At 38.5% G+C, this 27,431-nt stretch overlaps 1 protein-coding gene across 2 annotated transcripts in view; it reads right to left on the reverse strand.

Annotated features, from left to right (window-relative positions):
* Nucleotides 1-27,005, reverse strand: part of ARHGEF3 (Rho guanine nucleotide exchange factor 3) — a 125,505-nt gene extending 98,500 nt beyond the window's left edge. The window contains exons 1-2 of one of the 2 annotated variants that reach the window (XM_088134200.1): nt 26,678-27,005; nt 14,036-14,128 (exon numbers count right to left, since the gene is read on the reverse strand). In XM_088134200.1, coding sequence (XP_087990326.1) covers nt 14,036-14,128; nt 26,678-26,712 — 128 coding nt within the window. In that variant the 5' untranslated portion in view covers nt 26,713-27,005. The remainder of the gene's footprint in view (nt 1-14,035; nt 14,129-26,677) is intronic. The other variant, XM_088134201.1, reaches the window with a different exon arrangement.
* Nucleotides 27,006-27,431: the final 426 nt, after the last annotated feature.

Here is a 27,431-nt window from a genome sequence, read left to right on the forward strand (position 1 = left end):
CTGCTCTGAGCCCATGGTTATGTCATGGTGATTACTTATGGACAATTTAAGATTTAATCATTTAAGGAGTTTTTTTGTACATGGCAAGATCAGAAAGCCAATTACATGCAATCAAGCTGACTTATGGTCACCCCAAAGAAACAATATCATGGGCTTAGGAGGATTTTACCCCAATACTTTCATTCTGCAATAAGGTATTACATCATCTTGTTACCCTTGGCCTGTGCAAAAGAGAAAGCTGCACATCGTATAAAAAGACAAGGTTCACATATTGTGCTAAGCCATGGGTTGTTTAATCATGGCTTAAGGTATAAACCACTGTTAGTTAGTTCACTCAAGCTATAATGGCTGGTTCACAGAAAGGCTATGCCTAAATCAAATTATAGCTGAGCATGATTTATGAACAGAGTGCCATATTAGGGTTAACAGGGCATCCTCTAAACATTTTGCGTAGATTCTTTCACACATACACACACACACACACACATTTGAAGTATACAAGCCGTGACATTTCACTTTCACAGGTAACTGTATGGCCCAAGGCATATCTGCATGAAACTCTTCTATATGAAAACACACAGACACACAATTTGTTTTGCTATAGAGATACTATTGGAAATGACAAAAATTACCAGTCTAAACAGAATAATTCAAGTATGTATGTCTATCGCTAAACAAAGTTTTCCATATTTTTAATACAGAATTTGTACACTGATGTGAATTAAATCTCTGTGGTATGTATATAAATACAGATCACAGTTTAGCATGAAGTTACAGAAAGTTTCCATTTAAGCTATACAACAATTCTGTTCTAACAACAAAATAAGAATGATACAAGCTCAAAGAAAACAGGACAGGTTCACCACAAACACATTAGAAACAACTGTACCTTTATTGTTAAAACCAAATGATTATTGTATATAAAAAGAATCTTAAGGGACTCAAGTCACTAAGCCAGTGTTTTTCAAGCTTGGTAACTTTAAGAGGTGTGGACTTCAATTCCCAGCATTGCAGGCTGGGGGATTCTGGGAGTTGAAGTCCACACCTCTTAAAGTAACCAAGGTTGAGAAACACTGCATTAAGCACTAAGTATTCTAATGCTTAGTAACTAAGCTTTAGGTTGTTCAGTACAGATATATGGACTAGCAAATTACATAATAAAAGAGAGATTATTCAAAAATTCCCTTAACTCAAATCCACAGCTTTTGGGCAAAAATGTGAAATGCGTTAGATGCCTCACCGCAAGCATGATGGCTAAAATTACTTATGCGAGCTAAAAGAGATTTCCATCTGCACAAGACAGGCCTTTTGAACTCTTCCAGCTTCCCCACTGCAACCCCTCCAGGCTCCCAAGAGTGGCTACAGGAAAGGAGTTGATGTACTGCTGGATGAGAAAGACATTCTGCACAAATTAACAGACACGCTTCAGACCGCCCCCCCCCCCTTTTAAAAGCAAGCATATAAGATTCATAACTGAAGGAACATTACATCTTCTTTATGGAAATTATGAAATTTACCCCAAAATTATTTACCCCAAAAGAAGATGATTCTGAATTTAAAATGATCCTCCCAAACAAAATTATGCAGGAAAACTTTTCCAATCTCTATACTTTTCCTCAGTACATCTTAAGTGAGACAACCATTTTAAAATTAATTATTAGGGCAAAAACTTGGCCTTTCTTCCAGGCAAACGCAGTATTGTATACAGAAAATGAATAGACAGTATATAAAAAGCTATTCTTGGTAAATACCACCCCCTGCTGTTCAAACTGGCTAGTTCTTCATATTTACAAAGGATAGTTTCCTGAGCAAGAAAGAATGGTTTGCAATGCCTTTTTAAAACTGCTTCTTTGTTGTTTTATTATGAAGTACTATATGCACTTCGCTGCATCTGTTTCAAATTCTCTATTTGTAATGTTGGCCGAGATTCATTAATTCTGAAACACACAAGTCTCTATGAGCTGCCTGCATTTTTATGACCAATGACAAATGCAGAATACACAAGGAATTTCCTTTTTCTGAAACAAGAAAGGGGATATCCTTACATATAAAGGTTTGAGGCATGTGGGAACAATATTCTTTTTCGTAATATATTTACTTTTTCTAGAGTGAGATATTTTGGTCTCAGGTATCTCTGCAGCATCTTTGTTTCCAAGATAGCTTAACATGGCTTCTTTGTACCTTCCACATTTCAAAAAATGACTTTTTCTGTCCTTTTGTTCTAATTTACTATTAAATGTAAGATATTAAAACTAGGTGCAAATATCTGTTAAGAACTGAAATACGCTGATATGTTGAACAGTACACACTGCATTTTAACATTAAATTGCAACAGGAGCAAGCATGACTACAATTATCACAAGGAAGCAACATACCTGTATCTTAAAGGCAACAGAAGCTATATTTAGCAGGCAAATATTATTTTTTACTTTAATATCCACCTTTCAGGGAAAGACCCTATTGATGCTCATTCTATAACTCCTATCTTAAGCTAGGGGTTAAAACTAGGTAATCTTTGCAATTTGATAATTATTGCAGAAATGACTGATATGTCCACCCCGTTCTACATGCCTCTAAGGAATCTCTCATACAGGTAGTCCTTGTTTAGTTGCCACAATTGGGACCGGCAACTCAGTTGTTAAGCGAAGTGGTTGCAAAGTGAAACCATGACTGTGCTTATGATCTTACTTCAGCCTTCCTTTGCTTTACAGACCTGTGAAGGTCGTAAATGTGAGGGTTAGTCACAAAATTACTTTTTCAATACTGTTGTAACTGCAAATGATCATTAAATGAGGCTGTTGCTAAACAAGGACTACCTGTAGTTAACTATTTAAAATACGCACATCCTTCATGAAGGAGGGGACACAGAATAGAGGAAATGATTTGTTGCACTGGTATGCTCTTACATACACCTTCTGCACTGTGATGTCTGCCAAATAACACTCCGAAAGCTGGAAAATACTGCTTCTCTGGCACCTTCCCAAATCTGTGGCAATTACTGATGGAGCTGCTGACTCTCTTTTATTTTAGAACTTCATGCAGTATTTGGGACTTCACTTAGGTTAAGCCTCACAAACCAGGACATAAATTAAAGTGTAAATATTCAGCATTTAGATACTTTGGGGAGGAATTATCACTTATTATCTCAGTCTAGCCAGAAACTTTGAAATTGTTTTTTTTTAATGTCAAACAAAAGTAAATTTACAGCAGCACTTTGTTCAATGACAGAGCATTAAGCATATATTAAAGCAAATACTATACAAGGCTATCGCTTCAAGCTTCTTTTTTTTGTTCCCATTCCTTAGTGTATTTTAAACACATGCAAAATCACAGCTTGATCAATATTTCATGACAATAACTTCTGCTTTAAAAGTCTGCTTGAGCTATTTGGAAAGAAGCACTTTACATATGTTTGGAGGGCTTTGCCAAGCACACATTTAAAACCAACAACATGCTATGCCACGCTGCTGCCACAGTTTGTGATGTGCTACTTTTGAAGGATTGCACAGCTCTGAGAAGCACAACCCAGAATGCTGTTTGTTTGGAAATTGCTATTAATCAATCTTCCAAAGAAACAGGCCCAGTTCTCTATAATAAGCAAATTACACATTTACACCTGAGCATATAAATTGAGATTAGAAAATATACAGTTTCCAAAATAAATTCCCACATTAGATAGAAGGCCAGAATGTTTTATTCCCAACAGGCATTATGCAATTAGTTAAAAGTCAGTCATTCCAGAAGTCAGCATCCCCACATTAGGTGATTAATCTCACATTCAAAAAGAGATATTTTTAATCACTTTACACTTATAGGAGGATGTCTACCGTCACTATTGTTTAATTTGATGTTATTAACGAGGGCTGCTTTGGTGCTAATTGAAAGGGCTTAATGAGAATTGCTTTGCTTTCTTAAAATGTTGAGAATTGGAATAATGTATGAGAGGTATGGATAGAATCTAAAGAGCTACTACATGTGCATGAGTTACTCCATATATAGTCAGGACCAGAAATACTGGAACATGGATAACTGTTTTGGCATTTGGCCTCTGTACACCACCACATTGAAGTTGAAAGGAAACACACCCACTTGGGAGCGAAGTCAGGACTTTCAGCTGTAATTCAAGGGGTTTGACAAAAGTGGGGCACTAACCAGGAAGTACAGCCAGTGGCATACCCCCCCCCCCACATCATTGGTGGCTCATAAGTAATGGAACAAACCAACATCATGACAAACATAAGGACTGCCTTTAATACCTGGATGAAAGTCCTTTGCAGTCAATGATGCCTGAAGTCTGGAACCCACGGACATGACCAAATGCTGAGTTTCCTCCCTCGAGGCACTTTACCAGGCCTTTACTGCAGCTGCCTTCAACTGCTGCTTGTTTGTGGATCTTTCTGCCTTCAGTCTTGTCTTCAGTAAGTGAAAAGCATGCTCTATTGGGTTGAGATCAGGTGACTGACTTGGCCATTGAAGAACATCCCACTTCTTTGCCTTGAGAAACTCTTGGGTAGCTTTTGCTGTATGTTTTGGGTCATTGTCCATCTGCAATATGAAGCGGCATCCTATCAGTTTGGCAGCATTTGGCTGAATCTGAGCAGAAAGTATAGCCCTATACACTTCAGAATTCATCCCGCTGCTTTTATCAGCAGTCAGGTCATCAATAAACACTTTGCAACAGACCATTGCCAGCCATACATGCCCATGCCATAACACTGCCTCCGCCATGTTTAACAGATGATGTGGTATGTGGTATGCTTTGGATCATGAGCTGTTCCTTTCCTTCTCCATACTTTTCTCTTCCCATCATTCTAGTGCAAGTTAATCTTGGTTTCATCAGTCCAAAGAATTTTATTCCAGAACTGGGCAGGCTTTTTTAGGTGTTTGCTGGCAAAGTCTAATCTGGCCTTTCTGTTCTTGAGTGTTACCAGTGGTTTGCACCTTGTCATGAAGCCTCTGTATTTACATTCATAAAGCTGTCTCTTGATTGTAGATGTTGACAATGACATGCCTACCTCCTCAAGAGCGTTCTTGACCTGGCTAGGTGTTGTGAAAGGGTTCCTCTTCACCATGAGCAGAATTCTGCGATGATCCACTTGAGTTGTCTTCCGTGGTCTTCCAAGCCTTTTGCTGTTGCTGAGCTTGCCAGTTAATTCCTTCTTTTTCAGGATGTACCAAACTGTTGTACTGGCCACTCCCAATATTTTTGCAATCTCTCTGATGGGTTTATTTTGTTTTCTCAGCCTAATGATGGCCTCCTTCACTTGCATGGACACCTCTTTGGACCTCACGTTGAGAGGTCCAGTGAACAGCTACCAAATGCAAATGTAACACTCAGAACCACCTCCAGGCCTTTTATCTGCTTGATTGGTCATGGGGTACCCAGGAAACAGGCCACACCTGGCCATGCAGCTGCTTGTCAGCCATTTGTTCCATTACTTATGAGCCACCAACTACAGGGGTGTGTGTATGCCACTGGCTGTACTTCCTGAATGTTTAATGCCCCACTTTTGTCAAACCCCTTGAATTACAGCTGAAAGTCCTGATTTTGCTCCCATCTGGGTGTGTTTCCTTTCAACTTCAATGTGGTGATGTATAGAGGCCAAATGCCAAAAGTTATCCTTGTTCCAATATTTCTGGTCCTGACTGTATACCCAAGGCCTTGGTCATGCATAGTAAACATTGTGAATATTTTTTTCTCTGAATGGAAAAATTTCATGCTAATTCACAAACTGCTTTCAGAAATTTTAAGAAGTCATCAATATAGTATGCAGGAACACTGTTTGAGACATGCTGTTATGATTGATGCTTCTAACCAAGCTTAGTAGTTTCCCTCTGAAAAGAGAGAGAATTCAGATAATGGACACAGCAGTCAGGTGCTTTCTTTTGCTAAGCAGAGCTGGCTAGTTCCTGGGTATGCTCATGCCCCAAGGGCAATGAAGCAAGTGAGAAAACAATTGGGACACAGGTAGAGAAAAACTCATTACAAGTCCAAATTGGCATGACTATCAGCCCAGTTAGAAGACATATTCTTTGGCAATTTTTCTCTCCTCCACTAACTTATCCTATTAGACATATTGACCACCAGGAGGTACTATGTGACCCGTTTTGTCCTGTTTCAGATCTGTCAGACATAGGTAGCCAGATTTTATTCCACTGGGAATTGAACTCAGGGACCTTTGCACTTCAGATGACTATATACAGCTTTAGCTTTATGAGCTACTGAGATCCCAACACTCAGTGGGATATACAGAAGCTATCAGAATGGTAATATACAACCCACCTTCCTTTAAGCCCTCAGAGCAAAGAGATATGTATGTTACATTATATCATGTCCCCGCTATGGGTACTAGTCCCAAATAGGATGAAACTGATCATGTAATGCCTGTCTCCTGGTGGTCAGTGTAACTGAAAGCACCAGACATGATGGACACTGTGTAAAAATATAAAAATTCCCTCCTCCTCAAGATGGGTGGTGGTGGTGGAAGCCTTGTAAAATTCCATACATGGGGGCATGACATAATGTAACATGGGATCACACAGCGAACATGCAATGCCATGAAAAGATGCAGTTTCTCTCAAGGAAGCCAACAGGAACTAACTAAACAAAATACTTTCTATGAATCTTATTTCAACAGTTTTCCCAGTCAAAGATGAGTATTATTTTTATTTAAGTCTTAGATTTATCTCAGTTTCTATTTGCCTCTGGGACCTTGTGCTTTCACACAAAGCCTATTTTCCCAAACATATATATGAGATCACCTTTGGACTGTAACCATCATGTTACCAACAGAACACAATGTTTTTTATTCAGTTCTGGGTGTGCACTACAAAAACTGTTATGCTGTGTGACTCATCCTCTCCATGTGAAACCTTAAGTCCACAGAATCTTTGCCCATTTTCATTAAGCAACTTGGGGTTTCAGTATCTAAGGCAACTGGCTCCATTACAATAGATCAAATCTATTCCTTCCAGGGATACAACATAAGGAGCAATATATTAAATAATAAGTGAAGTTATCCTTCCAGAACAGAAGCTTTTTATATAATGTGACAATTATTGCTCTACTGCACTTTCCATAGCATCCAGAAAGCATGAAGAGGATGCCCAGGCAATACATTTTCACTGTAAACTTTAGGAATTACATCCACACGTAAATCTAAATATTAGAGTTTAACCTGGAACATTTAAATCTGTAGCTCCAGCCATGGCATTACTAAAAAATTAAATGTATTTAGATAGTATAAGACTGAGTTGCTTTCAAATGGAACACTATAGGGCCCTGCCAACAAAAGAAAATTTAAGGGAATAAAATAAAAAGTATTACATATATTTTGTGGCATGGTAATAAATGGCTGCCAAAGAAAGTACAGAACAGGTCTCTACTGCCAAAAAAAACCCAAAAAACAAAAAACCCTGCCTATATGTTGGAAAAAAAGAGGACAATGATATTTTGACCTTTTTAGTTTGTTTGATAAGATACAAGTCAGGCATTCTTCGCAAACCTGGATTGAATCTTGTTAGATGGTTAAAAGAAAAACTATTAGTAAAATAATTATAACTTATAAAACACCTACGGTTTTCTGCTTCTGTTTATTTAGTTTTGAAAGCCCTCCCTCAGACTTACAATCTATAAATAAGAAAAAAGACTACCCAAAACAAAGCACTACTTAGTAGATTTTATATGTACTAAGTATGTATATGAACTCAGTAGAAAAAGTAAACTGCATTGGCAACTCACTCCTCTTGTCAGCTCCCTGTGACTCTTAGCATCTTCTTATGGAACCACCAGCAGGCTCACAGGTAGACCACACTCGTACAGAGATGCCATTTGTGAGAACCAAAAAGGTATCAGCTTGACTATCTACAGCAGGAAAGGGCAAGATATGGCCCTCTAGAGAGTCCAACTTCATGCTTCACTAGACAGCAAGGCTAATGGGGATAGATTATGGGAACTGTAAACCAGTAACATCTAGAGAACCATGTGGGATCACTATAGTATTTTTCAAGTGTTGCAGATGCAGCGCCAGTGTGACTTTACATGACTCCCCTGCTTGTATACATGGCCCATCCACAAATCTGATTCCATTCCCACATATTATCAAAATAATTTCAAAGGAACCAGAAGGGGAAAAAGGCATACTAGGAACAAATGCTGTCACTCTGCAAGGAAGTAAATAAAGTCCTACTGCTTTCTTAATAAAGCTATTGTGGAGATGTAAATATTAAATGGATTTTTAACCCACCAGGAAAAAAAATATTTATCTTGACATTGGATGGTCCAAGTAGCTACTGATAAGATTATGCAAAAAGAAAATTGTGTTTTTATTAAATAATTAGTACATCCTGGACCTAGAAGCCACTCTTCTCTGTTTAGTGTTAATGTTCAAGAATATTCAAAACAATGCAAAAAGCCCAGCTAACTAGCACAGGGCTTAATTATCTCTGCAATTCTCCTTGTCTAAAAGCTGAGATGCAGAACAGATGTTTTAATGCATTACATATCACATGTCTGGGGCTGAGTGAACCCATACCCAATCTTGCTAAATACCCATGACAAATAATTGTATTTGCTTCTAATAATTCAAATAATTGCAGAGAAACCACCTCAGGAATTTGTTTGAATTAATCCTCCTTCACACCTGCTTCTTCACAGTCTAAGCTTCTCTCTTATAGGACACCCTAGTAATGCCCTCTTAATTATCTGCTCTCCAAGGTTACTGAGATAGCATTCAGGCAGCTGGCGCAGTTTCTCTTTCACAATTCTGATACTCACAAGATGGAAAAGACTGAAACAATGTGTCAAGACAGCATCTCATCCACATTTGCTCTTTGTTAGGATGGTTAGCTTGGGTTTGTCTGGGCTTAATCCAGGGTTGTCAATATCACACTGAATTAAAGAGCAGCTGGTATGATTTGTGGATTCTGTGAAAATACTGGAGCACTTTTAAATGTCCCTCTATGTGAGGATATACAGCTAATTGGTAGAGATAGGAGGATATTCGGAAGAGTTGCACCTAGTCCACAAAACTGGTAACTTCCTCATTTATTATTTGTACAGAAGACAGTAATGACCAAATTAACTCTAATTGTATGGATTACAGTTGTTGCTTAAGCTTGGATGTATAAGAGTAGCTATTAATATGCCATGTAGAAACTGAAATACTGTACTTCCTTATGGCATAAAATAATGGGTTTAAACAAAAAACCCACTGGATAGAAAAAAACATTATGTGAGATGAATTACTTTATAATATACATTTATGTATTTTCACATTAAAAATAAAATTAAAAATTAAAAAAAAAAAAATTAAAAATCTTTCACAGGAAAGATGCATATTCAAGAAGAGAAAAATTTGTCTTTAATAGAATTATGACAAAAATTCACTTCCATGTATTATCTAAACAATATTAGAAAGAGTATGAAATATTAAGCATACTGATATTGGCAAGGCATATCACTGCTTTTAGCTAAAATATATGAGCTTCTGAATCTCATAATCTTTTGAGTAGGCTACTAACTGAACAAACAGAAATAGATTGATAAAGCAGAGAAGCATCTAGATTTTTGCTTCCAAAGTTGTCCCCGCTGATTCAAAGGAGAGAAAGGGAAGAGAGGGCATTAATTTCCAGTTCCAGTTTTTCCTGTTGTGCAGGGTTAGATTTTACTAACAGGAACTAAGCATAACTATTATTCCTAATCCTCAATGCATGCTTAGCAGGAAACAAAGAGGAAACTGTAAATCTGGGATTGCACAGTCTTTTCAACATTGAAGAGTAATCCTTTTTTATGTATACCTCTGTTACTCAATAAATCTGTAAATCTTCTTATAGTAATAAGTCCCACAATACACAGTCACATCAACCATATTGTTGTAGCACCATATTAACAGTCTCATGGATATTAAACCAAAATAGAAGATTTAAGATCCTTAGCCACTGATTTGTTAATATGGGATATTCCAGACTTTTCATATAACTAATAAATAATATTCATGTTACTCATACTCTTTGTTTATAAAAAAAAAAAAGGACTTCCAGTTGGCACTGGGATTAGTTGAATTTACAATCACAGTTTTCTTACTGGTTAAAGGGCTATCTCCTCTTTTTATCACAGCTTTATTGGCCAGCAGAAAACTGCTTTTATCTTTTGTAATTTAATTTACTGCTTTGTAGTGATGAATTATTGGTCTAAAATTGAGAATGCAAAGAAAATAAGGAGCCCTTCTCTTCTTCTGCTGGAGAACAGCTTCTCAAGGGAGCTGAAAGACAGCTGAGCCGATTCAAAAGCAAAAGTAACTGAGAAAGTTGCATGATGTTTATCACTTTAAAAGCTCTTGTTCATGATTTACAGAATTTTGGAATGAACCAATTAATGTGAATAAAAACTTCATGAATGATGTGAGTCAGAGCATGTTGGAGCTAAAGCAGACATTTTATGCTTTAAGTTAGAAAAAGGCAAAGTTAAAACCTTAATTATTGATTTGTACAAAACATGAATTACTCAGCTTTAAAATAAACAGCATACCATGGATGTTGAAGCAATGTTGAAATTAAATAAAGATGTTCAAAATGAAGGATCTATTATATAGAAATAATTTATGGTTTTTAAACATTCCATTTAATACTGAGAAAGATCACTTGGTAGCAAATTTTATAGACATAAACTGGGGAGGGGGGTATATTGCAGCTGGAATACAAGCTTGAGGTTGAACCCAATTATTATGTGGGTTTCCATTTCTACTCAATACAAAATCCCAGTCCTACTGTTATGAGATTTCTAAGATCTATTGGGTAGATCATTTCCTGAATTTATCTCAGCAGCATGAACTTTTAGAATGGAATGCAAAAGATCTGCCTCCTCTCCACAAACAGTTCAGAAGCAGAGGTTATTCAGTAAAGTTTGTCTAGCAATCATAAAAAAGGGGCTTTCCTTCTTCTAGCACTGTTTTGTTTATCCCTGGATATTAGTGTGGATAAGGTTTGTTTGTTTGTTAATTCAGAGACTACTGAGAAAGTATTGTTCTGAGGTCATCTAAAGCAAAGAAGCACCATTCTTTTATTTTTGTATTTTTTTGTATTTTTATAGGCATTTGGGCTGCTTTGGCTTGGTGGAGTAGGGGGGAGTCCTGTACTGTATTTTCAGTACATACCATCTAGAAGTCCCAGTGCTATTATTCAATCATGTTCGTTTTAACCAATAAAATTCTGTGTGGCTTGGCTCCTGGTTATCTACAAGACTGTCTTCTCCAAGCTGAATCTGCCCATCCCGTTCACTTGAACTGTGAGAAGATGCTAGTTGTACCTTCCACCTAAGAGGCTTGGTGGATGTTCCTGAGGCAGACCTTTTCAGTGCTGGCTCTCACCCTCTGAAATAGCCTCCATCAGGGCTTTCCAGTCAAAGACAGAACTGTTTCTCAGGGCCTTGGGTGTACTGTGCCAGGGGGCTGTTGGCTGGGGGGGGGGGGGGGGAAGATTGGGTTGGTTATTGCTATTATGCATTTACTGTAATCAATTTTTTAAAAATTTGAGAGTTTTTGTCATCTTATTATTTATAAACCATATGCAGTCAAATGTATGGGATGGTAGACAAAACTTTAAATAAATAAATATTGTTTGAAGGTTATAATTATGCTTTTTTTGAATGGTTTTCCAACTTTCTTTAATGAGGTTTACTGTATATTACTGTGATTTGAAGGCTGGCAAAGATTCTGATTATGAAAGCTATCCTCTAATTTCCTTTTTCAGTGGTGATGCTAAAATGTTGACAGCAACCGTGTCACACAGACTATAGGTGATATTACTTTAATTGTCCATCCTATGCAATCTTGTTTCATTCTCCTGCTCTTCTCCTTGGATATTCGTATATAGTCCTCACTGTTTCTTATGGGTTAATATTTGTTCATATGTTTTTTATTTATAGTTATAACTCTGATGGCTGTATTCTAATATATTATTTCTATCATTTACAGTCCCTGAACAAGAGATTTTCCCTTTAAACCTGTTGGGATCTAAATTTGGAATAAAGTATATGTATACCATATTTCCTTCTTTTCCAATAATCTACAAACATCAACAAACATGCCATGCTACCCTTCTTTATTAACAGGGTTATAGTTTAATATATCAGGGAAATGCCATGTTCATAGTGTACCTTGATCTCAGCAAAACATTAATACTATTGGAAAATAGGGGTTAAATGGATTCAACTGTTAAATGGCATGCTGAATGGGCAACCTTCTCAGAGACTGGAGATGAGGGGAAGAGCCAAGAACATTTTCAGAGATCAGAGAAAAGATCTGTTTTACCAGGATAGAAGGGAAGCAGAAAATCTAAATAAAGAATAAACTTCCTGGGGCTCATGATAAGAGCAAAACTAAGTTATCTTTGGGCTGACAGTGAGATAAAGTGCTGAACCTTGGTCCAGAAATCAATAGGCATTAAGCAAAAGTGCTTCGAAAACTTTGAAGGTTGCACTTTATGGGAGTCCAACATTAGTCAGAACCACCTAGCTGAGAAATGTGAGCTTCAGTCAGATTCCGTTAATATAGTCTAGTCTGTTTTATGGATTCTGATATTTTGAGTATGTCTACTAATTGTTTCAGGAAATTTGCCTCTGATTTTTTTTATCAGAAGTTTATTCTCCTTGTGCAAATAACATGCTTATATGTTTTCCTCCATCTAAGCTATCTGAACCTCAGATATTGCTCATCTGGCTTTTGATCCAGTCTCCCCATAGCATTCTATGAGAGACTAATGTCTGATGTACCATTTGTGATCTTCTTCCACTCTAAATGCCTTCTTCCACTCAATTGCAATGACTACTTCAGACCAGAATATTTCCTTTTACAACTTTTAATAAAACTAATTCTTAAATAATATTGGCATATATAAATTGTCAAAAGGAGACAGGGCTATTGTTCTCAGGCCACTCAGGGTCAGGAAATGACCTTGTTTATCATTATCATCACTATCAACACTATTATGCCTAATTTACTTGCAAGTAAGTCGCTTGGATATGAGAGCTTCATCTGTCATGTAAACCAGTGTTAAAGGGAAGAGCCAAAGCAAGGCTTTTCCTTACTCCTGGAAGATGGGTGCTGGCAGCAGGAAGTACTACTTAGCCAATAAGCAGAAGCTGTGCCAAGGCCTGCATGAGTAGGGTCCGGATCCCAAATAAAGCAAAGAGTTAGATTATTCACCTTCAAACTCTACAATTCTATGATTCTAAAATGTAAAGTTACAATATATCCACCAAATTAAACCCTAACACATAAACTTATAATACTTCCAATGTATAAGAATTAGATTCAGGTGAGTCATATTTTGGTTTAATAAACGATCTAACACTTTATGAAGTTTCTAATCATAATTATCTGATCCACAACTAAAATAAAAAGTTGTTCATTACATCTATACAAAATATATGGAAAAAGTATTAGTAAGACAATAATAATAATAGTTCATCTATTAGTACTGTTAATCTCACCAGTATTAAAAAAAAATCTTTTCAATAACTTATTTATTGTTGCAGCACAAATTCTGACCACTTGTTAATCAAAATTACTGCATATCTACTAGATTATGAATTTATGCTTATATATACTTGACTAATGATTTATTTTTCTCTTGTACATGAATATGAGTTTGTTTAAAAGAAAGTGATTTAACATTTTAGTTACCCAATTTGGTAGGTATCTGCCTTCTCTTTGAGGACAAATTCTTGGCTTCCTCTTTCTCTTCATTTCACACATATGTATTCTTTTTTCTAGTTTCATTCAATATTTCATGTTGTATACTATTTAGTCCTCTTACATTCCAACTTGTAATCTTGCATATCCAATGGTTGTCCCCATATGGAACCACAGAAACTGAATTCCATTGCTCATCATGGCTTTGATCAATCAAAATCTTTCATCATTTTAACACCAAAATAAAAACTGCCTGTTTCTAATCTAATTTAGAGTTGCGCTTCATTTTTCTCATTCTTCTCTTTAACACTAATTAAAAATTAAAATCTAAAATATTGTCTTACCATGTTGTGTCTTCCTCCATTCCTCTTTTGGCACAGTGACTTATTACTCTAGAACTGTTTATAAAGTTTGTGGGTCTACTTGCATTCATTGCCCTTAAAGAAAACAGAAGTCTCTGTTGAGCATTTACAGGAAAAAAAAACTGACACGCAAACTACAAATATACAAACAGAAATGGCACAATGACTTCTTCCAGAGGTACAGTGTATTTGAACACAATTCAAAATGTACTGAAGTTTACTGATAAAAAATACCAACATACTCACTATAAAAGAAGAAACCTACTTGATGAGTATATTCACACTTAGCAGTTGGTTTGATATATTGTTTCTAAAGCCTGTCTGATACATTTTTAGGCGTATCTATAGAAATGGAAGATTGCTAAATGGCCAGGAAAAAATCTTGCACTGGTGAAAATGATGTGGGTTAGCCTACAAGGTCATATAATTAAATTTAGAGAAGATACAGATACAAGTAGTTCCAGAGTTTAATACCCTATTACTATTAATTTCTAAACTGATAATAGGTGGTTAGAAAAATACCATGATGACACGATACCTTCAAACCACAGCCACAACAATTTGGAAGATGGCTAAATGGCTGAACTTGATATGAGTTTATGAATAGGAGTTTCATAAATATACTAAATCCTCTGCTTTATGACCAGTATAAGTCATTATTCTCAATATTAGCAAGAACTTTATTTATTTATTTAAAAAAAATTATATAGCCACCCATTTATGCAACATAAACCTGGGCAGCTTACAAACAACATGGTGTGTGACTCCTCTTGCTATGCTACTTAACAATACAGTATTTCCTTGAAATTCAGTATCCATCTCTGTATTAATTTTTTACTTATTTATAAAATGTATAGGCTTGCCCAATCAATCATAATTCTTAGCTTACAAAATAAAGCACAAACCATGAAAGCACAAAGGTTCCAAAAAGAAGAGACTGGAGAAATAATGTCAATTTTAAAACACACACTTACATCGGTACATCACACAGTCTAACCCAAGGGCTGGAGAAACAGCCAGGTCTTGAGGACTCATTTAAATAAGGTCAGGATGGAACCACATGAATCTCAGGGGAAATGCTGTTCCAGAGGGCAGGTGCTGATATACCAGGAACAGGGCTTAAGTAACTCAAACCAGCAATTTGTCTTGGAGGTGAGAACACCAGGAGTATTTTCTAGTTTTCCTACCTTCCTGATTGAATTAGCTGGCCAGAAAGTAACTTGGCAAGCAATTTGCACATGCGGGTACTTTTCTGGATGCAACTAATCTAATCAGTAAAGGAAGCAGTTACAGTATACTGCTTAATCAGTAGAAGAGGTACAAAAACAAATAGGCTTCTATTCTCTGCACTGCTTAAAGAAGCAGTTCTGGTTCTTAGCAACTCACAAGCATTGGCTTTGCTGATCTTAATGAAACAAAAATGGATATTTGAGCCAAAATGTAAGGATAAACAGCGAAGAAAAAGTACAAGACACAGGTAAATGTGAAAAGAGAACCAGCGTATCTGATCACATCTGGAACACACTTGCATATATGGATGGATTTTAATAGGAGATGTTCCTAAGTGCCAATGGAACTGGATAATAAAACAACTTAACATATGAAACAATTACCTGCCACAAAAACAAGAAGACAGTATTCTCCTATGTTTGGTTGTTTTTGTTTGTTTCACTTGCCAGCAGCCTTGCATGCAACTGATTGTAATTACAAAGGAAGGAGAGGAGAATGGAATTCATAAGTCTCCAGATTATGAGCATTAACTTCAGAAAATTTTAGATCCAAAGGGCAAGTTTGAAGATATGTCATTTACATTCATACTACCCCCCAAAATAAATATGTTAATTGTCAAATGTTGTGGGATCATGCCTAGCAATTCCAGCAGGACAAAAGGAAAAAAAAGAGTTTTGTTCCAAACAACTGTCATGAAGCCTTTGCATAGGCTTTTGAGCTGTGCCACACCAGTAGTCTTTCCACTTCTAACATCCAATGCCTTTTAAAAACCAACCTGCAATTTCTACATACAGTATGATCTCCACCACCTGCAAATCTCTGCTGCTTTTAGACTGATATGCTTGTGGGCCTGCAGCTTGCAGAGATTTTCTTTAGACAATCCTTGCACTGTTCAAGCTGGTCAACAGCTGATCACAAATAATTGGTCAACCAATTAATGTTCACTTTTGTGGTTTCAGACCAGTCAGCTACTGAGTATACCACCTTCAGAGCTTACAGTGTGTCATAAATTAACAGCCCTTGCCTCTTCTCAAAAAGAGAAGCAAGTTTCTAGTATCCGCAGACAAAATCCCTATTTCTGTTCACATGTGGTTGTAAATATCAGCTTGATGCTTTGCAAAATATCTCTCCCAATAGGCTGCTATGAAGCAACTGGAGGAGAAAATTGGCTTTTTAAACTGTTAACTATTAACTGAGAAGCTTCAAAATCCTTCTGGTTTTCTGCCAGAGCAGCGTTGCAAAAAGCATTTTAGCAAGCCCTATAAGAGAGTCTCATGGCAGCAAATCCTGTGAGAGTACCATGCCAGCAGAACTATATCTGCTGACTTTTCTCTTAGCTGGGCAGCATAAATGCTACATAGGAACTATGAAAAATGGGACTTGGCAGGCAGTGTCTCCAATGGGAAATAAAACTACCCACTGCTGTAAGATGAACTTGCTGAAATGCGAGCTTCATCCCTCTCTCTTTGAAGCAAAGCAGAGAAATGCAAGTGGGTTTTCCAGGGTGGCAAAGAGCTGGAACTTTAAGAAATGTGCATTTCATCAGCACTGTGCTGTGGAGTTCAAAGAACTATGCAGTTCAAAAGCGAGTGGGAAAACAAAGTTAAAAAGTTGAAGTGCAGTATATTCCTGATGAATGTTAAAGGTGAAGAGGAAAAACAAAGATTTTTGTGTGTATGACAAACGAATGCACTGAAAAAATAAGCACTGTTCTATTAATTAATCTTCCCCAAAGCCAACACAAATTGCCTTTGCTTGTATTTGTGAATGTGTGCCAGGACAGTTGGGGTTGCCATATTATGCCCAAAGCTGCACAAATTAGAAAGAACTAGACTCAAAATCAGCATCCAGAACTTAACTTCATAATATTATGCACTATTAACCTTTAACATTATAATAATATACACTATTAACCTTTAAAATTGTAAAGGTTAAGTCAGCAATATTCAGCTTCATTTTTAGCTCTTTTAAACAATACTGTGAGAATTTTTGTAAGATACCAATTTTTCTAAAAGGACTACGGTAAGTCTGGTGCTCCTTAGCATGCTGGCTGGGGAATTCTGGGACTTGACACCCATACATCTTAAAGTTGCCAAGAGTGAGAAACACTGGTCTAGAAAGTATTTCTGTATGTACTACTACTGCAGGATCAATAAAACAATCTCCCATTTCTCGAACTATGCAACCTACAATGCAAATTGTTAGTTGCTGTCAAAAAAGTAATAGCATGATACCCAAGAAAGCCCTTTTCTGTTGCAGCACCTGCCCTCTGGAAAGCCGTAGCCCCAAGATCCATGTTGGTTGGACAAGATGAAATAAACCCGCTGCTGCTGCACTTGATGACAGCTACGAGAGGGCAAGGCAGTTAAAATAAGCTTTTCAGTTCAGCAAAATAAATCCTTTCAAGCATACCAAGCAGGAAGCAGATGATCCAGAAAGCATTTCTAGTAGAAAAAGGCTGATGTCCCCCTGCTGTGGGTCTCTACATTTTTTTGCTATTTCAGTAGGCTGCCTGCCTGGCATGGCTTGTTTCAGAAGGGCTTCTTGCTCCAGTGGCTGCCTAGAGATGCAGGAGGATCCTCTGAGTCTCCAGTGGATTCTCAATCTGAAAACAAGGCTTTGCCATTTCTTTTAATTCATTTCATTCCTGGACCACATACGTATAAACTGATTTCAGTATTTTTGTTGTGGCTTCTTAAAACAAAGCCAGTAATAGGTTACATGGTGCTCAGGTGCTCCACTGTGTTCACAAGCCCTCTCCTTTTGTCTATAAAGTGCCTGAGGAGACTTTTTAAATTTATTTGTTTTAATTTATTGGCCGCCCAACTCCAGTGGACTCTGGGCAGCATACAAACTAGGAAAAACTTAAAAACGTCTAAAAACATTGAATCACACAGGCAGCCCAGACTAAAATAATCTAATAGACGGCAAAAACAACAACATAAAACAGGGGTCTTAAACAAATAATAAGCATAGCCCCAGGCCTGGGACCAAAGTCAGGTTTTCAAAGCTTTCCGGAACCCCAGGAGACAGAATGCCATCCTTATCTCGGGGGGGGGGGGGGAAGGATGCTGTTCCAGAGGGTGGGGGCCACAACAGAAAAGGCATGCTTCCTAGGTCCCACAATATGGCAATGTTTAATGGAGGGGACCTGGCGCACACCCACTCTGCTGGTTTCTCAGATACTGCCATACAGGGCTTTATAGGTAATAAACAGCACTTGAATTGCACTTGGAAGCCAACTGGCATCCAATGCAGCTTGCATAGCAGTGATGGCATGTGGGTGCTCCGAGAGGCACCCATTACTGCTCACACCGCTGCATTTTGAACCAGCTGTAGCTTCTGGGTGGTCTTCAAGGGCAGCCCCATGTACAGTGCATTGCAATATTCCAATTGTGAGGTGACCAGGGCATGAGTGACTCTCTGAAGAGCCTCCCAATCAAGAGAGGGCACAACTGGCACACAAGAAGAACCTGTGAAAGGCCCTTCTGACCACAGCTGCCACCCACTCTTCAAGCAGTAGTTGCAAGTCCAGAAGGACTCCCAAGTTGCAGTGTGGCGGCTGAGGGTACTGCCTCCAAATATCTGTCAGCTTCTACCATTTGCACTGAATAAACTATACTCTGGCCTGAATGACCCTTAGACATACATTCCCTACTGTTGATGTTTGTTGCTTAAGGCCCATACTTTGGTTTGTATGTGTATGGAATGGATGTGGAGAAAGAGAGAGAGTTTTCAAAACATTTTATCCTGCCTATTCTACTAACCCTAAACTCCTAACCAGTGTTTTCAGAAGAAATTGTGCCCATCCAATACAAGTTGAGCCATGATTCCCAATTCAGTTCTATTGACCCAAAACACTTCTCTCTCATCAGAATTCCTCTTCAGTTTATTAACCTGAATCTAGTCCATTACCGTTTCCAAACAATGGTGCTGGACCTCCACAGGGTCCTTGGGATTGGTGATGCTGAACCCCAGTACCATGATAAATTCTCTCATTAGTTTCATATTGATATTATGGAGTATGGACAATAATTTAGAAATGGTTAAACCTCATAGGTCAACACCCAAAAAGTTGAACAAGCATCCCCAGAACATCCTCTGAAACCACAGACTGAACCACAATAAAAACATATATTATTCCCATCACTACAAATCAATCCAGAATAATACCAAGGTTGATGACCCCTACTGAAAAGCCCAGCTAGCAGGAGCAGAGCTCCCTTATCCATTTCTCATCACGTCATCCCTTAAGGCAGCTAAGGCTGTCTTGTTCCCAAAACCAGGTCTAATAGCTGACTGGAATGGATCTAAATAAGTTATTTAATCTAGAAAAGCCTAGTTACCATATAACTGAGAACCTTGTCCAAAAATGATATATCTAGACTTTAATACAACCCCATTATCTGTAGGTTTATAAATAGAAAAGAGCTACTTAACATATTCTAACAGTAGAATATGTCAAACAATTCAAAGGAGTGAAGAAAAAAGAAAAACATTAAGTTGTTTTGGAAAACCTATAAACATAATATGGAAGCACCTACAATCATGAAAAAATAAGTACATCCCATGTAAACTTTTTTCTTTTTTAACGCATGTGGACATATCAATATTTTATCTTCATTCCAGCAGTGCATAAAGGTGATGTAACTGAACAAAGAAACTATGAAGAATTGACTTTGCAATCATTTATTCAACATAAAATTAACAGATATGCCATTTCCTTCTGTGGAAAAAGTAAAACACCCTTGCTTCTAATCCCTGGTATTGCCCCCTTTGGCAGAAAGAACCTCAAGATCTAATTTGTATAGCTTCTTTCTAATGGTAGACTCATGCACTTTGACCTCAGTCGTGGCAAGAGCTACCTGTAGGTCACGTGATGAAATTCTGAGGTTCTTGGAGACTTTTTTCAGCATCTTGTATTCTGCCCTCAGGCTGAACTTGCTGGGACAGCCTGGCCTGGACAACCTGGCAGTTGTTTGAAATCTTCTCCACTTGTATATGATTTTCTGGACAGTGGAATGATTGATGTCCAATTATTTAGCAATCTTTTAAAATCCCTTCACAGACTCATAGGCATCTCTAGCCTTCTTTCTGAAGGCCTCAGAGAGCTCTTTCAATCCACACCTGGTGATACGGCATATTTAACAACAAAGATCAAATCAAACTAAATGTCTGAGGTTTCAATAAGACAGGTTCGTCCCAGATCCTAACAATGTTAAAATAATCTGCACCTGATTCTAATTTTAGCTATCTGAGATAGTGATAAATGTAGGGATGTGTGAAATTTGCATTGTTCAAATAAAGATCAAATATCTGTATGTTGAAATATGTAGAAAAAGTCAAGCATATCAATGGGGTGCACTTACTTTTTCACGTGGATGTATATTCCAATAGAAGAGAATATATGTAGCACAGGGTTGAACTATGGAGTCCATCATCATGTTACCTAGTTGGGTAATGAAATGTCTGCAAGCAAACAACCAAACTCAGAGAGCACCAAGGACTCCACTGTATATTCCCTTAAATAGGAGGACTAGTTGAGTCATAATCCTCAAATAAAGTTTGAAATATAGTTAAATATGTTTGTTACGTCTGCCCTTGATTCAATTTCTAGTACAACCAACACAAAGAAAAGATTTCCCTTTTCTTTTTTGGTATCTAAAGAAGTAACTGTAGAAAAAATATTGATTTACTGTTTTCAGAAGAATTAATATATAAACAATTGCAGAAGGAATCAAAGCAGAGGACTTTTTTTTAAAGGATATAAAAATATTAGTTTGATTACAGATACAAAAAATGTAAAGAAATGCATTCATTTTTCATTCAGAATTCTAACCTTATATTGCCAAATTCATAGCAGCTGGCAAAACTCAACTAACTTCCACTTATCTTGAAAAACTAAGCAGGTCAGACCTCATTAGAATTTGGACTGGAGACTACTAGGAAATCCCAAGGCTGTAACTAGACTGTAAAGCAGAGAAAAACATGTCAGAATAAGACAATGGCAAACACTTCTATCTTTTTGCCAAGAAAACAACATGGGCTGTGTAGTCGCCAGGAGTCAAGCTCAGCTTAGCTCAAAGGAGACTTACCTCTTTATTGCCAATAAAATATTGTGTTGAGAAAAGCACTCATGGGGGAGCTGAATTATGAAGTTTCACTATACAATCATGACGCCTTGCTGGCTTTAAAACCCATATCTGATTGCTTCCAGATGATCAACTCCTGGCCTTGTGTTGCCATTCAAAAGGCATTTTGCAGAAAAGTTCTGCAAAAAACAGGCAGCATCAGGTTGAGTACTACACATTCCAGTGGCACACTTCAGCCCACCATTAGCATCATTGTTACTTGTGGGAAAGGTGGGCAGATTAGCAAAGAACTGAACAGCATCGGAGCCTCTAGATTTTGCCACACTAAGATCTTACCAACACAGATGTTCTTACGTGGTTGACCTTTTGCAGTGCCCAGTAACTCTATATTAACCCTGCCCTGTGGTTTGAGACAGAGATTTACTATTTCTTGCTACCAGAGAAAAGAATTCTGGATCTTTCAATATAGTCTTTATTACTGTAAACACTGAGCAACTTTAGTAGCCAGCATTATACCAAATAAAATAAGCATGTGAATTTTGTTAGTCAAATGCAACATGCATACTCGAGTCTATATATTTATATTTAATTTTTGTTAGATTTATAGTATATTATACCTTTTTCCAGGAGTTGTGCTGTGCACAATATTCTTTCCTCTGATTTTTTGCCCACAACAGCCCTGTGAGGTAAGTTGGGCTGAGAGACACTGACTGACTGAAGTCACTCAGTGAGCTTCTGTGGCTGAGAATGGACTAGACTTTTGATATCCTCAGTCTTGGTCCAATATCTTATCCAGTTAGGGAAAAAAACACCCAAGAGTCCACTGATCAGAAAACACTTTAAAGCCCGAGATTCATATGTGTATGTGTGTGTGTCTCTCTCTATATATATATTCACAGACATGGAAGGAAGGAAAGGCTAATTTCATGTATGTCTTCTAGATTATTATCTTCTAAATTAAGGCAGTAGAAAAAGACTTAGAGTGCAATCTATACTGGATCTCTTTTAAGTTTGAGGTGCCATTTGTTCAAATGCCAGTTTTTCAAAGAGCCAGTTTGATCTAGTGGTTAAGGCTCCAGTCTGGAAAGACTCACCATTCTAGTCCCGCTTTAGGCATGAAAGCTGGCTGGGTGACTTTGGGTCAGTCACTCTCTCAGCCCAACTCACTTCACAGGGTTGTGTTGGTGGTGAAAACAGGAGGAGGAAGGAGTATTAAATATGTTCGCTGCCTTGAGTTATTTATAAAAATAATAAAGGCAGGACCAAAAAAATCTTTTAAAAAATGCAGTTGTTGCTTGATTGGAACTCTTTATAATATGATCAGGTATCATACACCAATGCAAAGTCTTATCATTGCAGAAGAAACTGAAGGACTTCGAAGGATCATGTGTTTTATTATCTGAGCTTGGAGAGACAGAATATGCTACAATTTGGGAAAAGTTGAAGGTCACATGGGCTGTTTTAAGTTTCTTTTTTAAAAAAAATGGTAAAAGCATACATATGAAAGTATGCAGATTTTTAAAAAGATTGCATGGTTATTAATTACATGTGTGCTGACAATTCAGCTTAAAGAAAAGTAACAGCTGACCATCAAGCTCCTACACAAACCTCTGTCTACAAATGTCGTCCTCAGACAAAAGGTGAACATGGGAACATGGGAAGAAAATGCTACAAAACCAGTTCAGCTGCTCTAAAGATATTTCCACTGATATGAATTACAATACCACTTAATTAGAACATGCATTATTCAACAGTACATGGAAACTGCAATCAACAATAAAATTCTATGATCACAGTCAGGGGGGAAACAGTATATGCATTAACTGCAAATATTTTCAAAGCACTTTTCTACCAAAAGACACATAAAGTGGGTGAGAGAAATAGCATCAGGGAGAGGGATTGGGAAATTCATCCTGAGACACAAGTGAATAAAATATTTTGGTTTATATACAGTATTTAAAAAATCCAAGTGCAGGTTTGCCCTAATAAAGCTGATGCTCTGTTCTTACAACTTGGACCTGCAACCCAGTACAGTATTGTATATTTTCAACTTCTGGAGAAAATTGTCTTGTTCATTGGAATAGCTAACCATGCCCTACTGCATGATACAAGTTCTCAGAGATGGAGAAATGTCTAGCTTGCCAAATGCTTACATCAGGCCCACAATCTGTCTTTGTACTCTTCCTTCAGAACAATTATATTTACAAATAACTGCTAAATGGGAAAGAGAATGAGAGGAAAGGATTGGGGAGCAGAATGCCAAAAGAGCTCTACCACTGTCTACTTTGGACTTCAGTTCACATAACTACCAATTCTACTCTTTTCCACTCTGGGTATGTGGCTTCTAAAAACTTCTCCAAAAGTAAGGTAATTTGACATTCAAAGGTTCCTCACCCCTACTCTAAAGAGCTTGAGTGTTTTCCCACCCTGTTTTCCCTCGTTTCTTTCAAGTAACTTTCAACATGGCTCCAAGAAGCACCTGTGCATATTTAATTCTCAATGGAGAGGAGCCCTCTTTGCTTTTTTTAAAACCAATATATTCCATATTTCTCAATGTTTTGGAATTCACCATCTATTTTGCTTCAATCTTGTCAGCACTCAATTATAAGTTGCAGTTAACAACTTGGAATGCTGATAGATTTGTATTTGCATATCTTTTTGCTAGGAAGATAGAAATATGGTTTAAGTAAGAGGATAGCAAAAGGCTTAACTCTCATAGTACCTATGCTATTATCAGGAAATCCTAAAATAAAATGGGGAACCTGTAGGCCTCCAGTGATGCCCTATAGTCAAACTCTCCTAGCAAGCACGTGGACACAGTCATGAGGTTTCCTTGACAGCAATGTGAAATGGTTACCTTTTTCCAGGACTTTCAATGTTCTAGTCTACCTTATTGCTCTGAAATGTTCAGGACAGTTCTATCCAAGTATTAACCAGGTTTGACCCTGCATAGTTCTTGACCCCAGACAAGCTTAGCCACATGCTGCCACCTACTGAGACATTCCAGATGCTATTCAACTACAGTATTTCTACTCTAGCCATGGTGGCTGCAGCTACTGGGACTTACAGTTCATGTATGAGTTCTCAATCCCATACAAGAGTTGGATATCAAGAAGAGGTACAGATGGCTATTTAAAAAAAAACCCAAAACTATTATTTTGGCCATGAAGAATTGCAGAAGAAAGGTGATGATGTCTCTGAATATGGGCCAGAATTTGAGTACTTTTCTTCCAGTTTTGGGGGTTGAGAATTTAGCAGAATAGATACACTATTGGAGGCTTAATATATCTAATTATTCATTAAAAAAATTAAAAAATACTATTGATCATAGGATTGTGTTATGTAAGTTGTCAAGTTAACCCATGGCTATTTTATCCTGTTATTATACTAAGCGCTCTACAGAATGATCACAAACATGGTTTCCTACAGAATGGGACACAAACTCTTAGCACTTTTATTAAATTTAAAATGCAAACATCTCACATTAAAAATGTTCTGAACACTACTTTCAGTTCTTTGGAACTTTTTTTTTAGATCAGATGTGGACAAGACTTGTTGGCTGGAGCCTACATTTAATGTCTGGGGGAGGCTGATAGCTACAGTGGGTGTACTTGTGATACAAGATGAATGGAGCTGAATCACACACATTAGTAGAGAGAGGATTTTTCTGAGTTGGAATTTACTCTTTTTAAAACTGGATTACGCCTACATACTTTTAGTTGAGTTCTCCAGGCTTGAGATCAATACCAAAGTAGAGATCACGCTTTTTGTAGACATTTGACCTTGCACTCCAGCGAGGCTTCCTCAACTCAACAGTTCAGAATTTAAGATTGTCTTGCAGTATTTATAGTCTGTGTGGAATCTGAATTCTTTGGGGTTAGGTGGTAATTGCAGGCTTCTTAGAAAGTATTGGTTTATTGCTGGTTGGGAATGGTACTGATTGGGTGCTGGTTGGGTGCTAGCTCTATTCTGTATTAAGCCTATTTTTTCATCTTAAAAGGATGGGAGACCATTTTACCATTGCACCAAGTCAACAGTTTGCAATGGTACAATTCGAGGGGGTTCCAGGGCCTGCAGTTGTGGGGCTGCATGCCCATCCTTGTTATAGCTAGATATCTGGGTAGCTGCTTAGAAGGGGTGCAAATCCCAAAAGTTTTTGAAGCTGGCCACCCAATTCATATGACTGCATTCATATGAATTCTAGGCTACTGCCATTCCAGGTATGTTATATTTATCAAGATAGCTAGTATTATTCAGATTTTTAAAAAAATAAATAAAGCAATTGTGTTCATTAGGTATCTTGGTAAAGGAGGGATCTGTGGTTCTCCAGAACTTGCTTAACTCCCAAAACAGCCAGTGAAGGATGTGGCAGCTGTAGCCATCAACCACTGGAGGACCATAGGTTCCCCATGCATCCTAGGCATTCCTATGGGGCTATAAAGGACTCTGAACATCTATAGAACATGGATCTAACAGGAACAGACTGATGCCATGTATATTCAGCTCCAGCCTCCCTGATCTTTGAGTGTGCTACTGTATTGTACCCTAAAACAAAAGGATGATGTGTCCTGCTCTAAAGATTTCCTAAGAAGCCAATATTTTTTTCCTGTACGGTTTTGTTCTTTTCAAAGGAAAGCTGAAAGAATAAACAAGATAAGCCGGTAGGAGTGTCTGTCACCTTGAAATTTTCTGTGAGGGCCTTCCTTGGCGGCAGCAACTTTTATCAGTTGCATGAAAATACTTTTTTTTTTAAATCGCTGTACAAGGATAGCTCTCCTAGCCTTCGCTGGTCCACTGTCCAAGCGATTTTTATTGTAGTAAGTAAGCGGCTCCCCTTCTGCAACCCGGGGACTGCCGGGATCATCCATGTCGAGGCTGGCTAAGGACCGGGCACAGGAGCGTGCGAGCGCCCCTCGGAGGCACACACTGTGCAGAGTAGGGAGAAGCGTAACGGACGTTTTCTGTGGCACCACAAATGCAAGCGGGGGGACCACCATCAACCCTCCCCCTTCCCTTTTACAAAAAAAACCATCCTTGTCTCAGCTGATGGGGATTTTTAAAACTTTCCAAGCTCGGCACATGATTGGGGGGAATTCTGAGAGCACAATGTCGCCTCTGTAGAGACACAACGATTCGGTTTTGAAACGGTTGCCTTTCTGTTGCCAGGAGCTCCCTTGCGCTGGGGCTAGAGTTTCTTTTGACAGGCAGGAGCGGAGTCCCCGCCCCGGCCCCAAGCGAAACTCGCCTCCCCCTTCCAATCTCTGCACGGTCCCCAGCGACCCTCCCTGCGCGGAAACCTCACCTGGTGCTTTCGGGCTCTTCCTCGTCCCCCTGCATGGGAGCCTCAGAGCTGAGGGCTAAAGGCGGCAGGGCGGCTCCTGCCCGCTCCCGCTCCCACAGCGACCTGGCAGCTAGACGCGGGGGGCGACGCGGGGCGCGACGGCCGCTGCCCGTGGGTCCCCTTTCCCCCGAAGCGTGCGGCGCGGAGGTTTGGCGAGAGGGACTCGGCGACCGCGGCGGCCCTGGTTCTGCTCCAAACCCGGCTCCTGCCCGGCATCCGCGCGCGCGCTCCCGCACACACACAGTCCCCACAGTACGAGTCTCATAGCAATAATAGTCTTCCCCCGCCACTAGTCCTGCGGTTGGGACCGTGTCCCCGCCCCTTGGCTCCGCTTCTCTGCAACACCCGCCTCACACTTTTGAAAGAGCGAGAGCGGCCCGGGGAATCGCTGAAGCGCGCCCCGTTAGGGGAAAAGGCTTATTATTATTATTCTTATCATCATCATCATCATCATCATCGCAGCCCCGTGAACCTTTTTGGTGCGGGGAGGCTTAACTCCTGAGAATCGACTTCCAGGGCAAATCCGTTTACATCTGGGCGCTCGCAATCGCCTGCATGAGCGCTTTGCCCTCGCCCGTCCTCCACTGTAGACCGATATTTTCTTCGTACTTTTGCTTCCCGCTGTGATTTCGTTTTGCCTCATCCGCCCTTTGTTTTGTTTCTTTATTTAGAGAATATTCAAAAGAAGGAGTTCCCTCTTGAAGTATCTGTTGTA

The sequence above is a fragment of the Python bivittatus genome, unplaced genomic scaffold (genome assembly GCF_059951505.1).
Source record: "Python bivittatus isolate LINGU-HERP-01145 unplaced genomic scaffold, Pbiv_v1 ctg000080_np1212, whole genome shotgun sequence".
Classification (NCBI taxonomy): Eukaryota; Metazoa; Chordata; class Lepidosauria; order Squamata; family Pythonidae; genus Python; species Python bivittatus.